Genomic DNA, 14676 nt, shown 5'->3' with positions numbered 1-14676 from the left:
CAGAAACGCAAATGAGCTGCATTATGCACCACAGTCCATTGAAGTAAGTAAAAAGACAGGAAATGGTAAATAGATGAAAAATGTTTGCACTGTTGCTTAATATTAAATTGTATTATTATGCAACCCTTGACCCAGTTTGTTATAAACATGCAATATTTGTTAATAATAATAACTGTCTGAACCCTCTCTCTCTTCACAGGATTAAACACGCCAACATTGTTTCTCTGGAAGAGATCTTTGAAAGTAAATCACACCTCTACCTTGTCATGCAACTGTGAGTATTCACGCGTGTGTGTGTGTGTGTGTGTGTGTGTGTGTGTGTGTGTGTGTGTGTGTGTGTGTGTGTGTGTGTGTGTGTGTGTGTGTGTGTGTGTGTGTGTGTGTGTGTGTGTGGGTGGTGTGTGTGTGTTCGTGGATGTGTGTTTCAAACTCTCTCCCACACGCTGCACGTCACATGCCATTTAATTGCACTCTGTAACAAACACACACACACACACACACAAACACACACACACACACACACACACACACACACACACACACACACACACACACACACACAAAACTGTACTATGCCTACTCATGAACACCAGTAGGGAGTTCGCCCTCACACCTGCAGCCTGTCAGCCTCCCACCCACCTCAAATCCTGAAATGTCAGAGAGAGAGAGAGAGAATGAGAGAAAGACAGATCAGGATCAGAAGCGCTGTTAACTGCGAGGCTCCAGAAAACATAAATCATTTATGCATTAATCACAGTCAACGTCAAATCAGAGACATAAAAGGCAGAGGAAGTGAGGATGGCTGTACATTTATCAGAGAAAGGACTAGTGGGAAATTATTTTAAGTACTTCCCCATTCCCCGGTAATGTATTTGTGTTCCCTCATAACAGTAATTGTGTGTGCTCGCAGGACATTTTGTGACTCTTTCCACCCAGTGCTTCACCACAATAATGGATCTACTAATCTATTGTTACCTTGACCTAACAACGTCAAAGAATATGTTGCAAAGAGAAACCCCTCAAGACCAGACGCTCCCTCAGCTCTAACCTTTTTATTATTATAATTTTTCTTCTCCTTAATTTCTTGTTTTTCTTCTTCATTACACCATCTTGCCTTCCTAAGGTGTGTCTGTTTTGAGTGTGTAGTGTGTTTATATTGGAGGCTCATACAAACCTCTTTAGATTAACTGTAGACAGAGTGAAGTCTCCATCTAGTGGCTGCTAAGTCTAATATCAAGCATCCATCATAACATTTTTTCATTCACACGATGGTGGACCTTTTTTGACTCCAACAATAAAACACTTTTGTCTTTCTATCTTAACGCATTTTTTTAATAGAGACGTGTAACTGACGTACATTTCATAAAGGAGTATTACAGCAGTATTTACAGCAAATAAACAAGTTTCCTGTTCTGTTTAGTGGGGATTTCTTTAACAAAGTCTCTATTTTATATTTCCCTCATGACATGGTGTTTACACCATGTCTTTTCATACTTTATCTTTGTACTAATTAACCTTTCCCTCTTTGTCCAGGGTGTCTGGCGGGGAACTCTTCGATCGTATCATAGAGAAGGGCTTCTACACGGAGAAAGATGCCAGTAAGCTCATTCAGCAGATTCTAGATGCTGTCAAATACCTCCACGACATGGGCATTGTGCACCGTGACCTCAAGGTCAGTCCAGAGATACCAGACATGCTGGATATAGTTTGCATGATTTGTGTGATGGCACTCTCATCAGCTCTCTGGTTTTGTTTTTTAACCCTCCTCGTTGCAGCCAGAGAATCTGCTGTACTACAGCATGGATGAAGACTCCAAGATCATGATCAGTGACTTTGGTCTGTCTAAAATTGAGGGCTCCGGCAGTGTGATGTCTACAGCATGTGGAACACCTGGATATGTTGGTAAAGAAGTCAGAGACATCTTGAACATCTACTTAGAATAAATCTGTTTTACACTGCAGGGAAACGTGAGTCATGTAATATTAGCCCAATGACAATATCTGACTGGCACTGTGATGCAAAATCTTTCATCAAACACCATCTAACCACCATAGCTTATTGGAGGCTCATACAGATATTAAAAATCATGAATCATTTTAGCCCAGTGAAAAAAATCCAGTTAAATTTTGTGAATTACTTTTGCAACCACAGTAACACTTTACTCACAGTCCCGAATACAAAATTAACAACTTCTACAGTAAATATATGTCTTAATGTACTTGTATCACCTTGTTTTCTTCTTTCAGCCCCTGAAGTGTTGGCTCAGAAACCCTACAGTAAAGCAGTGGACTGCTGGTCAATTGGTGTTATAGCCTATATTCTGTGAGTACTCTTTCTAAGACATGATCCAGCCCAACACAGGATGGATACATGTATTTTCATTGATGCAGTCATTGCCTTGTTTTCTTGCTGACTGCTTTTATTACTTCAGTGATAATTATTTTAACCTCCTTGGTTGCTCCTAGTAGAAAATATGACATCTGTGCTCTACTGTGTGCCTCAGGTTGTGTGGTTACCCTCCGTTCTACGATGAGAATGATGCCAAACTGTTTGAACAGATCCTGAAGGCAGAATATGAGTTTGATTCTCCTTACTGGGATGATATATCTGATTCAGGTACAGCTCTTATTAAGCTATTTTTCTTTATTTTTTCTCCTTTCTTTAGCAAATAGAGTAAGTTCAGCTGCTTTATGGAACAAATTGAATTTCTGTTGTTTATACCAGTGATGCCTTTCTTTCAGTCACAACTTAATGCTTAAGATCACACAGTATGTGTGTGGTAGAACGTGGACTCTACATCCCACACATGTCCTGGAAACACTCAACAACCTGGGATTCTTTAATGCAACTTCCAGGCATGAAAACATCCCTGAAAATGACATAATATATATATATTTTTAATATATATAACTTATTTTTACATGCAATGAAATTGCATTCACTTCTGCTGAAATTATATGTATTTTGAGTGATAATGTTCTTGTACAATTATGTTTGCTAAAGTAATCTCAATTTGCAATATTGCCTTGATAAATACTGTAATAAGATGAAATCCTTCACAGTAAAAAGTATTCATCCAAAGCATTTTTTAAGCAAAGTCCTCTCCGCACCTCCCACTTTAAATAGACTAAATACTCTGAACAGCTGTTTGGCACATTGATGTGGGTACAACAGGGGAGTTTTCCACTTTCCAACACATCGACCTTCTTATCCGGCAGGAAAAACAACTAGGCTGCCAGGACTTGTTAGTGTCCATTCCTGACACATCTTACCTTGAGCGAGGCCAAGTACAAGACAGATATCACCTCTTATCCAACACTGTGTTCTCAGAGTCAGTCAAGCTCTTTCTCCTAAAGAGAGAGTGATGTCTCAAATTTTCTAAGTTAGTAAATATTTTATCCATCCCTACCTTTCACCTCACAGGTGTTTAGCCCACAGGCCTAGGCAATGATCCCATGTTTATTTTTTTACCCCTTTCCTGGCTCTTGAACTCTTGCGTTTCCCTGCTTTGGACGAGGATCTTTCCAACATTTAAAACAAATTATACAATTGATACAGCAGCCAATTTGTCTGGAACATTGCATTGAATTACCTCAAGTTTTGTTTTCTCCTATTTACAGCAATGGAATATTATTACATCAATGTAACTGTTGACATTTGTAATATTAACATTTTAACATTTCTCTTTCATTTTAGCTAAAGACTTTATAGTCCACCTGATGCAGAAAGACCCCAACTCACGATACACCTGTGATCAGGCCCTGCAGCACCCTTGGTACTGGTCCTATACTCCTCTATCATGATGCATTCATTCTGTCGTCTGGTCAAAAGCGTCATACTCAAGCTTCAATGATTTACTTCTTTTAAATAATCCAGTTGAGGATATCATGGAGCCCTTGATTCTTACAAAATACTGATTATGACTGCGGCTTTTCATGTGACTTATAGCTTTGGCAAACACACTCTTATGTTTGCTTACTCATCTGTTTGTCAGGATTGCTGGGGATACTGCTTTGGAAAAGAACATCCACGAGTCCGTCAGTGCTCAGATCAAGAAGAATTTTGCTAAGAGCAAGTGGAAGGTAAGGCCGACTTCCAGTTTATCTTGGATGCACTTTGATTTTCTTACATGCATGATTTATGCCATGTGATTTTTTTTTTTTGCCTTTTTTCTGCCTTTTAGAGTACATTGAAATAATATAATAAAAACTTTGGTCTTGTTCTGAACTTTAGGAATCACTCCTTTTTCATTTTACCTTTTGGGAATGGAAAATGTGTAAATTACTAGACACATTAAAGAGTTGGGACGCAAACATATCTCTTGGGCAGTGGTTTTAAACCTTGGGGTCGAGACCCCCTGAAGGGTTGCAAGATAAATCCAAGAAGTTTTGAGATGATTACCAGTGTGGGAAATATTTTTAAAAAAATGTTTTGCTACCCAAGTTTTTTTTATGAGTAGGGCCTCTGAAAAATACAATCTAACTAAAATGGAAGGAGTCTCTGTTTGTATGCATGTCTGTCGTAAGTGTTTCTCAAATTCCGTTTATCCGATTTACTTAACACTTGGTGGGTGTGTTGCTGAGGACCGGAGGAAGTGCAGTGTCAAGTGTGAAGTTGTTTGGCTGAGCGGTTCTCGAGAAACCTGCAAGCAGTCAGTCAAATGGGCAATGCACAAGTATTAAACAGTCTGAGAAGGTAAAAATTACTCTTTAAATTAATAGCTCACAGCTCACAGACGTGCACCCTGTTGTGAGGAGTTGCTTCCGCCTAGAACATCATTTGGTACCCATCTACTAAGTAAAGAGCTCAAAGGATATTAAAAAATAAAACCCACCCCAGCCACAGCCTGTTTAGGTCCTCTTTCTCGGGCTAGACAGGTTGGACCGACCAGAGCAACTTCTTTCCTCCGGCTGTGTGACTCATCAACTCATGCTTAACACTGTTTTTCTAATGTAGCATAAAGGGACTACAACTGAATTTTGTTGCTCCACCCTATTTTGTACAATGACAGTAAATTAACCTTGAAGCGTGATTAAGCAGAAAATGTCAGGAACCACTGCTTTAGGCTGCTGTCAGGTTAAGAGTTGGTCAACTTTCAGGTCTAGATGAATGAGATGTTATGGTTTTCTGGTTATATTGCCTTTGTGTCTCTTCCCCTGCAGCAAGCATTCAACGCCACAGCGGTGGTCCGTCACATGAGGCGTCTCCAGCTGGGCACCAGTACCGAGGGACTCAACCCCACCCTGCCAGAGGAAGATGCAGGTACCACCCGTGGTTAAGTTACTAGTGCTGCTACATGCCATTGAGTATTTTTTTTTTTTATCTCACACACACTGTAACTAAAGCATGAAATAAGCAACAATTTACTGTAGCCATTCACATTTTAAAATGTTTGACTGCAGCGGTTATGATTTCTTGTATAGCATGTTTATTAGATTAAAGAAAAAACAGGGACAGAACTGATAGAACGTCCTGTTTCTCTCTCAGAGGCTTGTTGCGAGGGAGGGTGCTCCCCAAACGTGGAAGGTGGAGCTGACCCCATGACCAACTGCACCTTTCGCTGCCACCCGACCAGCAGGGTGTGATCCCTGCCCCTGCTCCACTTACTTGCCTGATCAATCCCAGCGACTTTCCAATTTGAACCCCCCTCTGTGGATCTGGAGGCACCATCTCCCCCCCTTATCTGGTTAGGAATACAGTGTCATTCCAACCTCACGCCTGCAGGGGGTGCAAGCCTGTCCAGCCTGAGAAGGAAGACCTAAAATGGGATGAAAGGAGGAGTAGGGAGACTTGAGGTTGTTGAAGGATTTCTTTACCGACTGGGCTGGTAGTTTGGGATTAGCTGAAATGGGGAGATGACACAGAGGAAGGAGGGGAAGATAACCTCCTCCACCAGCATGTCAGGGGGATTGTTTTTGCAGAAGCAGGACAGAGCTTGTTGGACACTGTTTTTACTCATGATTTTTGATTCAACCTGTGTCTTTGTTTGTTTTATTGTTTTATATATTTCTCTGTTGTCTTTTTAACCTCCTGCTGTAGAGTTTTAATCCAGAGACAACATCTGCATGATCAGGAGAGAGTTCCCCTCACATGTTTTGTTATCTTAGAAATGTACCCTGTTGCAAAAATGCAGTATCGCAGTGCAATGCAAATTATGGAGTGTTGTGTGCAAAGGTGTTTAAGGAGGAAAAGCATAGAGCAATTTACTATGTTTCAGTATTTGAAATTAAATTGAGTCAAATCCTCTGCATTCTATGTCTTTAAGTTGCGCTTTTTAGACAATCAGTACAGAATAGTTTATGCAATGAAAACTACATCCATCAACTATGTAGCCTTTGTTTTGGCGATGTAGTGTTTTAATGCAGAGGTTAGGATTTTTGTGAGGTAAAGGCTTTTCTCCCTTCTCTTTTCTTGACCCAGAACCCCTTTAACCACTCGAGCACAGGGATATATCTTTGTCTAAGGTGCCTTTAGGATGATTGTTTGTGTTTATTTTCGGGTAGCGTGTGAAATTTTTTGTCTGTTTCTTGCAGCACAGACTTTTGTATGTATCACATTTAATGCTTTGATATTGAATTTTAGTCTTTTTGTCTCAAATTTTAGTACTGTCATCTCAGATGGCAGGACTGGGTACATACTGTACACTGCCATTATGGTCTTAGGGAAAATAACATCAAAATGAAACAATAATATTGTCAAAACCAATCTGGCAAGCTTCATTTTTTTAAATAAATGGTTTTCGGGTATATTATTTATATTTTTCGAGCTCCCTCAATGATGCATATTAAAGTACTGTGTTCATGTATTTTAATACAACTCCTACGGTACATTATGTGCAAAAAAAACCTGAAAAAGAATTGATCAGTGTGCTTAGTCATACTCAAGACTAGTATTACTTAAAAGGATTAAGTAAATTGTGTTAATGCAAAAAACCTAAACAAAAATGCATCGGTCACTGTGTACTGTAATTGTACTATCCTTCTCTTCTTACATTTTTTTACAGGCACATTTCCTCCACATGCAGCCTGTTTGAAATGAAACCTGGATTAAAGAATGTGCATATGCATCAGATTGACTCACTTCATCTTTACTGTACATCCATTGGTGCTTTTTATGTTTGTATGTGCATGAAGAGTATGTACTTTGTATTCATTTTTCATTCATCCTACTCTTTTTAAAACTTGCATAGACAAACTTATAGCAGTTGGCTCTTTTACAATGTTAATTGTTCGGAGAATAGGAGAATGGTGTTGAGTATCAGATGTAAAGGAGCTTAATGCAGGCCTGTTCAAATCCTCAATACTTTATTTTGGGGCTTGATACAATCATGAACTGAGGGACTGTCCTGCTGTGATCTTCCATCGAAATGAGCTTCATCCATCTGCTGATCGCTTGACAGGATCTGGTTTTAACTGTTTTGTTCTCTCTTTGATACTATAGACATTTGGTACTGATGTGATTTGCATGATGTGGCTTGAACTTGTCAATACCCTGATCAACAATGAATAGTGTGTACACTACTTGTGATGATGCAACAGTTGCCATGAGATGAGTGCTGGAAAAGGAGAGATTTTTGCCCTTTGAACAGATTCAAAATTCTCTTCAAAAGTGTGTCATGCAGATGATTTAAGAGCTACAAAAGTCATATAAACGTTTCAATTTGCTGCTTACAAATTTTTGAGCTTCATCCTGCATTCCTATTGGATAGACGTTGTCATGTATTTGGACTGTAACTTAACTGGTGACTCCAAACTGTAAAGCGTAATTAAAAGAGTGATTTATTCCTCTGGGATGTTCCGTGTGAAGTGTTTGTACTTTATAAATTACTGTGACAGAGGAAGACCTAAACAAGCACAGGAAAGCTGAGGCGTGGAGGCGGTTGTCTGCAGTCGTATTAAAGTTGGCAGACTGACAATATCACAATTTATCTTCTGATCATAAAAACAACTCTGCTTATTTTGACATATAGCCACATACACTGTTATTAATCTCCAGCAGTGTGATTTAGCTCCTGTAATTTGCCTACTGGTGATAATTAATTAAAGATGTACATGTTCCAGCTCTTTTTGGTTCAGCACACTCAATTGCAAGAGTACTCAAAATAAATTAAGTTTTTACACAAACCTTAAACCAAAAATGAATTTCAAAGAATAAACAAGTGATTTGTGTTAAGTTTTCTCCTTGCTCATTTACCGCTTGTAGAGAATAACCAATGTGTGATAAGAATTTGTTGTATGAGTATTTGTACCATAAATATGTTGCCTTTTAAGAAATGTTACAGTACCTACTTTATACACAGATGCAATGCATCATGGGTTGTGAAAAGTGACTACTGCACAGTGTGAAAGCAAGTGACTTGTGCTTGAAACCAATTTGTAAGTGAAACATACATTAAAATCCCTGTCTATGCATCAATAATCTGTCTGAGACCATTTGTTTGTTCATTTTTAAAGAAAGGAAGACATTTTTAAGCTTATATTTCATGTCACATACATGTTTTACAGTAAGCAAATTTGGTTTTTTTGCACGGGCAGGAAATAATGCTACTAATACAGATCTGTAGGATTTCATTCATGTCTTTATGAAATAATACCTCATATATTTATTATTTTCAACAAAAAGTAATTTACATAGACCCTCTGAAAAATCTTAGAGAATAAGGAGAAAAATTGTTTTCCTCTTACTCTTAATTATTACCTTTAAACAAATTAATAAAGAAAGAAATAATGAATAAATTATTGACCAATTAATACAAATGAAACAATTTAAAACATATGTGCTTTAAAAGTGTCACACCAAGTCGTGAATGCCAGTAAAAATGACCAAGATGTTAGTTTACCAAAATGTCAAATCATGTCTGTGTGTGTATTGCTGGGGAGGGCTTTATCAAATTTAGTAAAAGTTGGACACGCCACACGTTCAATATTAATAAACTTTTAATTAACAGGCAACCACAGTGAAGGTCCGCCCACCCTGCTGCACAGAGTCCTGCATGTCATCTCAGCTGGCAGACAGCAGCTCATCAACTGTGTTTAACTGCTGGATATATTAAACTTATACAGTACATTACATGAATACTGTATAACTAACGTAAACCATTGAAAGTGAGTATAAGCCATTACTTGGGCGTGTTGGTGTATGACTTGATACTAAACAGTTGTAAAGTTTTCGCCAGCCAAATTCCCCGCTTAATAAATAAATGCATTAATATATGCACTACTTTATAATTGTGATGGTTATGTAAAACAAGTGACTGATACGCCTATTTAGAAAGTACATAGCTGAGTATTGCACTGGTGCTTCTGGCCGTGAGAAACCCCTACTTGGGTGTGTTTTTTAGGGGCAGTTTGGAGAATCGGGGGCTCCAGACTATTTGACACCCTTTCTCTAATTGGGAATGTTTTGAAAAGCAGAGGTATAAAAAATATTTAAAAGTCCTACATTCAAATGTTCACTTGAAGTGAAGCATGAAAGCGAGGTATTATCAGCACAATGTACTTAAACTTAGCTTCTGTTAAAGGTGGAGCTTTCAGTTCCAATATGATGCTGGATAGTTTGATGACTAATGATTCCACATATTATAATTGTTATTTTTTTTGTGAGTCAAATCTGGATCTGCAACGTAACTAGTAGACCCAACATATTCCTGTCAGGTAAATTTAGTAGCCTAAAATACTTTCTTCTGAAGTAAAGGTACACAGTAGGTAGTACACAGTGAGTTGCATATTTTTCAAGTGCTTTGGGGGCCTTTTGTAAACTAAGCTAAGCTAGCTGTGGCTAGCTCCTTTATTTTAAACTTGCTTAGCTGTGTAGTTAATAGCTGTGACTGCGCATTTAACATGTTTTCATGAAAATAAATATTTATATGAAATCATAAACATTTGATGTGGTAAAATAAATGTCAAATTTTTGAACAAATATAGTGTTGGCTTTGTAGGCAGAATAGTATGATGATAGTTTTTTTTCTAAGTTACTTAAATCATTTGTCAGAACCAAGAAACCAGCAAGAAAAGTTAGAATAATAATACAATAGCAGTGATACTTTTCTTAATGTTGAAATTCTGCAAATGTTGCTCTCATGAAATAGTTATGTGGCTTGCGAGGTTTGTGATGAATGTTAATTTCATAGTCTGCTACATGAGGCCCCTCTCGTCTCCAAGGAATGCTGGGTAATTGAGACTTGTGGTTTGGCTCTATGTAGCGTTTGCGATGGAGGAGACCAAGGAGCTGATGGTCAACCTCATTCAGGAGACAGTAGACAGAGTAAAAATGATGCGGTCAAACCAGGAACAAGGGACTGATTCAAAATGATGGGAGAGAAATTGCATGGATCACAACCTAGAGAGCGCTGGAGGATTCAGACCCTGTTTAGATGGAAGAGTGGAAAGAATTATGTAAAACATGGCCAAAAGTGAGACTTGGCAACGTGTAGTAACGTACAACTAAATGAAGGATGGGACAAGAAGACATTTTAAAAGCTAACACACATATCTTCATGCCTGGGTTTAATTTCCTCTACAAGATGAGAGGAGCAGCACATTGATGAAGACTGTGCTTACTCCACATCCTCCTCCCATCATGGAGCGCCATTGCCCATGCTTGCATGGAATGTGAAATAGAGACTTGATACAGAGAAACAAGCCAAGCCAAAAGGCCTGTGACTGACTCACAACTTCATCAATTACATATTTGATTTATCTGAGTCGTGTCAGCGCTTTATACCTTCTGCTAACCAGCACTGTGAGCAAATTCCTAGTGTGGCGAGAATCATGAATTTGGCTGTTACAATTGAAAGTAACAAAATCGCTAGCATATTGCTTAATGTTTGAGTGGGTAAACAGGTACTGTCTTTTTGTTATTTATTATTTGCAGATACCCTTTATTCAGCCATTTATACCTGAGTAAGCCATACTCAGCCATACTCGTAAGGCTTAAAACTAAATGCTAACGTCAACATGCTAACATGTTCACAATGCGATTGCTAACATGCTAACCAGGTTAAATGTCTGCCATGTTCAAAATCTTGGTTTTGTGTGTTAGCATGTTAACATTAGCACCAAACTTTAGCTGTAGCTCATACCAAAGTTATTATAATTCATCCTAATGGGGACATGAATGTCTGTACAAAATCTCACGGCAATACATCCAACAGTTGTCAACACATTTCATTTTAAACCACAATGTCAACTACATGATGACATGACTCTCAAGATGACCAACTAAATGCTGTTTATACTCTCTTTAAATCTCTTTATAACCCGGCATTATTCAAGGTTACCTGTTTCACCTTATGTCAAAGTGTTGAGTTAAGGTTTAAAATGAAATGTGTAGTTTGCACAGTGAAAGAGCGAGCACACACTCTGCCCTCCCATCTGTCAGCAGGAACCTATTGTGCTTCTGTCTGTCAGTGCTCTCAGGAGGTTTATGTATTATATCCATGATGTCCTTCAACATTTGTACTGTCATAGATGTTGACAGTTTTCACTAGTTGTTTGAGCTTTTCACTCTTTCTTTGCTCTTTTTCCAGTCAGAAGTTATCTAAGTAAAATATGGTAAATCTGTACTGGACTGTTCTTCTGTGAGGCCCTTTGGGAAAAGTTTAATTTGAGGGAATAGAAAACACTGCAATTCAAACAGTTATTATTTTTCCTCACCATTATTTCATAAAGAATCTAAATCCAATCAAATTTGTCTTTGGCACATGGCTCAACTCAATAGCCAATTTAGTCAAACTCTGAGTGAAAAACAAATGAAAACATAACCTTCCTGGTGGAGATAACAACAAATTCAATGATATGTCACGTCTATTCTGATGTGCTGTTTATTTTCACAGACACAGGAGGACATCCACTCATCGTCTAGACACTTTGCAGTGTATGGTGCAATATGACATAGAAACTAGAAGAGGACCTTTTATGTGTATTTTGATTCTAAACCCAAAAAGTGTGTTTACAAGTAAATAAAGCTTTGATTGACTTTTGATAAGACTAAACTCTCTCACAGACTCAGATTAACACACAGACTGTGTGTTGAGCAGGCCAACACACACGCACAATGGCACAAAGTCCTTTACCAACAAATTGCAAGATGTTTTGGAAGATTTAGAGTGGCTTTATGAACAAAATACCAAACAGTCATATTTCCCTCTACACCTAATCACTGAGATGTTTTTATTTGTTTTGGATGCAGCGTCAGATAGCTCAGAGCATTTACTTTGGACCGAAACACAGAAAAACAGACAAAAATCATTAATGTAAAAAGATTTTCCAGTTCCATTTCTCCTCGGCCCTTTGGCCTCACATTGTTCCTGAGTAGAAGCAGGCTGTTTGAGTTTGAGCAAGTCAAAGTCCCTGAGGTGCTGGAGCACAGCGGAGGGAAAGAGACTTAACTACACAGTGAGATCACCCACCCTCGTTTTACGCTGGAGATGAGTGACGTGCAGTTTGTGAACAATTCACTTGCTGTGAGAGACTCATTTTAGCAACTCTGAGTGGAAGAGATGAAGTGAAAATGTTTCAAAGGCTCTTCAAAGTTTGTTCAAATCCAAAATCCTCAGAGTGCAGCAGTTCCTGGAGCCAAACAACGCAGTTTATGAAAAGTTTCAGACCCTCAAAGTCCTGCATGACTGTGCAAACCACAGTTGGTAATAATAAACAGGATGAAGAGCAGGATGGAGGGTATCTGGCAGTACTAGCAGAGCCACTAATTTTCCACTTTTGGAAAATATAGCCTGCAATTAGGGTCAAACATCTCAAGATACTTGACGTCCATGTTACTTGCATTAGTCATACATCTGATACTGGCCTGTAGTGGGAGTTAACCCCGAGTCTGTCCCTCAGACCACGTAGTCTTCAACCTCGGTAGATGAAAAGGAAAATCACTGTCAGAAAAAAAACATGAAAAGAGCACGATGGTTGGAGAGGAAAAATCATGAAAGACTGTTGTTTCCACACCTTTGAACATCTAGAATGGGATTTGACAGATTTTTGTGTTGACAAAGGATCAAAGCAATCATCAGACACGATGCAGAGTGGAATTCTGAGACATATTATTAAGAGTGTCCATGTGAACGACTTTGTAATAATTCAGTTTCATTCATTCATTCATTTATTTGTTCATTCACCCTAATCCGGTCACTAGTCTAACACAGCAGCTACTTTCACTAGTATTTCTATATCTGTTTTCATTTTAACTGATTTTCATTCTTGTTTATATACTACAAGCTTAAATCCCCCCCTCCTATATGTCTTGGCCCCTAAACCCTCTATTTTTAAGATTTTTTACCACTTAACAAATTCTGCTCCAGGTCTGTCCTTCCCATTCTCTAGAGAAACCAGCTTGAGAAAAAACACCAAACATTTTTGGTTTAGTGAAGCCATATCTACCAATCGTTTACACACTGTGCATGTTAAGACTGCATGCTTTTTGAAACCTTTCCTCAGGCAGCAATTTATGATCAAATTAAATGGAAAAGGTTTGTATCAAGGTGCAAACAGTGCTGTTGATCAACTGAGCTGCAAATGAAATCTGCTGTAACCTGCCCGGTGACTCATGTCAAATAGATCGACTTCAAAACACTTTTTTTTTAAATACCAACAACAAAAATATATAAAAAAAACTTTCCCCTGGGTACTCTAGTATCCTCAAGCAGTCCAGACATGCAGGTGTGGTTAATTTGTGCCATTTTCTGTAGGTGTGAATGGTTGTCTGTGATACACTGCCAACCCGTGCAGTGTACCCCTTCTCTCGCCCAATATATGCTGGGAAAGGCTCCCTTAAAGCTAAAAATGTCTTCTTTCTATCACCTGGTTGACCAAAAAGTATTTTCTTTTTGTCTAACATTTTTTCTCTATCTCTATCTGCTTCACATGCAATAATTTGCTTTTGATTATATATCCACCAACAAACTCATACTGTACCTCAAACCTGCAAGAACAGACTTTTTGGACACAATACAAATTTACATTTGACCGATATTCTGCAGCAGTTTTACTCTCTTTAAGTCGTTAAGCTACCTCACCAAATCTTTCTATCTGATGTTCAAGACTCCTCTGGCTACACCATCAGCTTTAACTCAGCTAATGATACTAATGATCAGATCTGTAGCACTGACATATACTGTACTCACATCTGAGATGCATGCAACACCTCAGTGCTTATAAAGATAGCAACACCAATCACCAGTAGCCCAAACAACTAGTGGATTCACAAATTTCAACTGTCACCTCACTGTATGATACTCTTTTTTCAAATGCAGAAAAAATACTAATCCTGCACAATCCCTCAAAAAAGCTGTAAACAGTCAGGGTGGAAAATACAGCAACATAAACCCAACATCCCAGGGTCTAACCATTAGATATAAAAACAGCTTGGCAGCGTTAACATCAAACACATGACGTCAAATTCCTCCTGCTTGTCTTGTGGACTTTGTCAGCAACCCAGATGAGGAAAGGAATAATTACTAGTGAAGGATGAAGGGAGAAAGTAAGGGGGGAGGGGAAGAGGAGGGCGAGGGAGGTAAAATAAGTAGGTTGTTTGTAAAAGTAAGAACAGCGGTTTACCTTTATGATAGAAGAACTAAACTAAATGTAAACACACTTAGTACTACTGACAAAAAACATTTGAGTGTCGGAGCCTTAAGTCAGAAACTATGGACATGACAAATCGTGTCCCAGA

The 14676-nt window shown here is 38.5% G+C and overlaps 1 protein-coding gene across 2 annotated transcripts in view; it reads left to right on the top strand.

Annotated features, from left to right (window-relative positions):
- camk1b (calcium/calmodulin-dependent protein kinase Ib) overlaps window positions 1-8396 on the top strand; it is a 32774-nt gene extending 24378 nt beyond the window's left edge. For both annotated transcript variants that reach the window (XM_054616289.1, XM_054616287.1), the window contains exons 4-12: window positions 200-274; window positions 1534-1672; window positions 1776-1902; window positions 2247-2322; window positions 2504-2616; window positions 3697-3775; window positions 3995-4082; window positions 5163-5262; window positions 5488-8396. In XM_054616289.1, coding sequence (XP_054472264.1) covers window positions 200-274; window positions 1534-1672; window positions 1776-1902; window positions 2247-2322; window positions 2504-2616; window positions 3697-3775; window positions 3995-4082; window positions 5163-5262; window positions 5488-5585 — 895 coding nt within the window. In that variant the 3' untranslated portion in view covers window positions 5586-8396. The remainder of the gene's footprint in view (window positions 1-199; window positions 275-1533; window positions 1673-1775; window positions 1903-2246; window positions 2323-2503; window positions 2617-3696; window positions 3776-3994; window positions 4083-5162; window positions 5263-5487) is intronic.
- Window positions 8397-14676: the final 6280 nt, after the last annotated feature.

The sequence above is a fragment of the Anoplopoma fimbria genome, chromosome 17 (assembly GCF_027596085.1).
Source record: "Anoplopoma fimbria isolate UVic2021 breed Golden Eagle Sablefish chromosome 17, Afim_UVic_2022, whole genome shotgun sequence".
Lineage (NCBI taxonomy): Eukaryota > Metazoa > Chordata > Actinopteri > Perciformes > Anoplopomatidae > Anoplopoma > Anoplopoma fimbria.
Note: the sequence above shows the minus strand (reverse complement) of the source record. Positions and strands in the feature narration are given on the sequence as shown.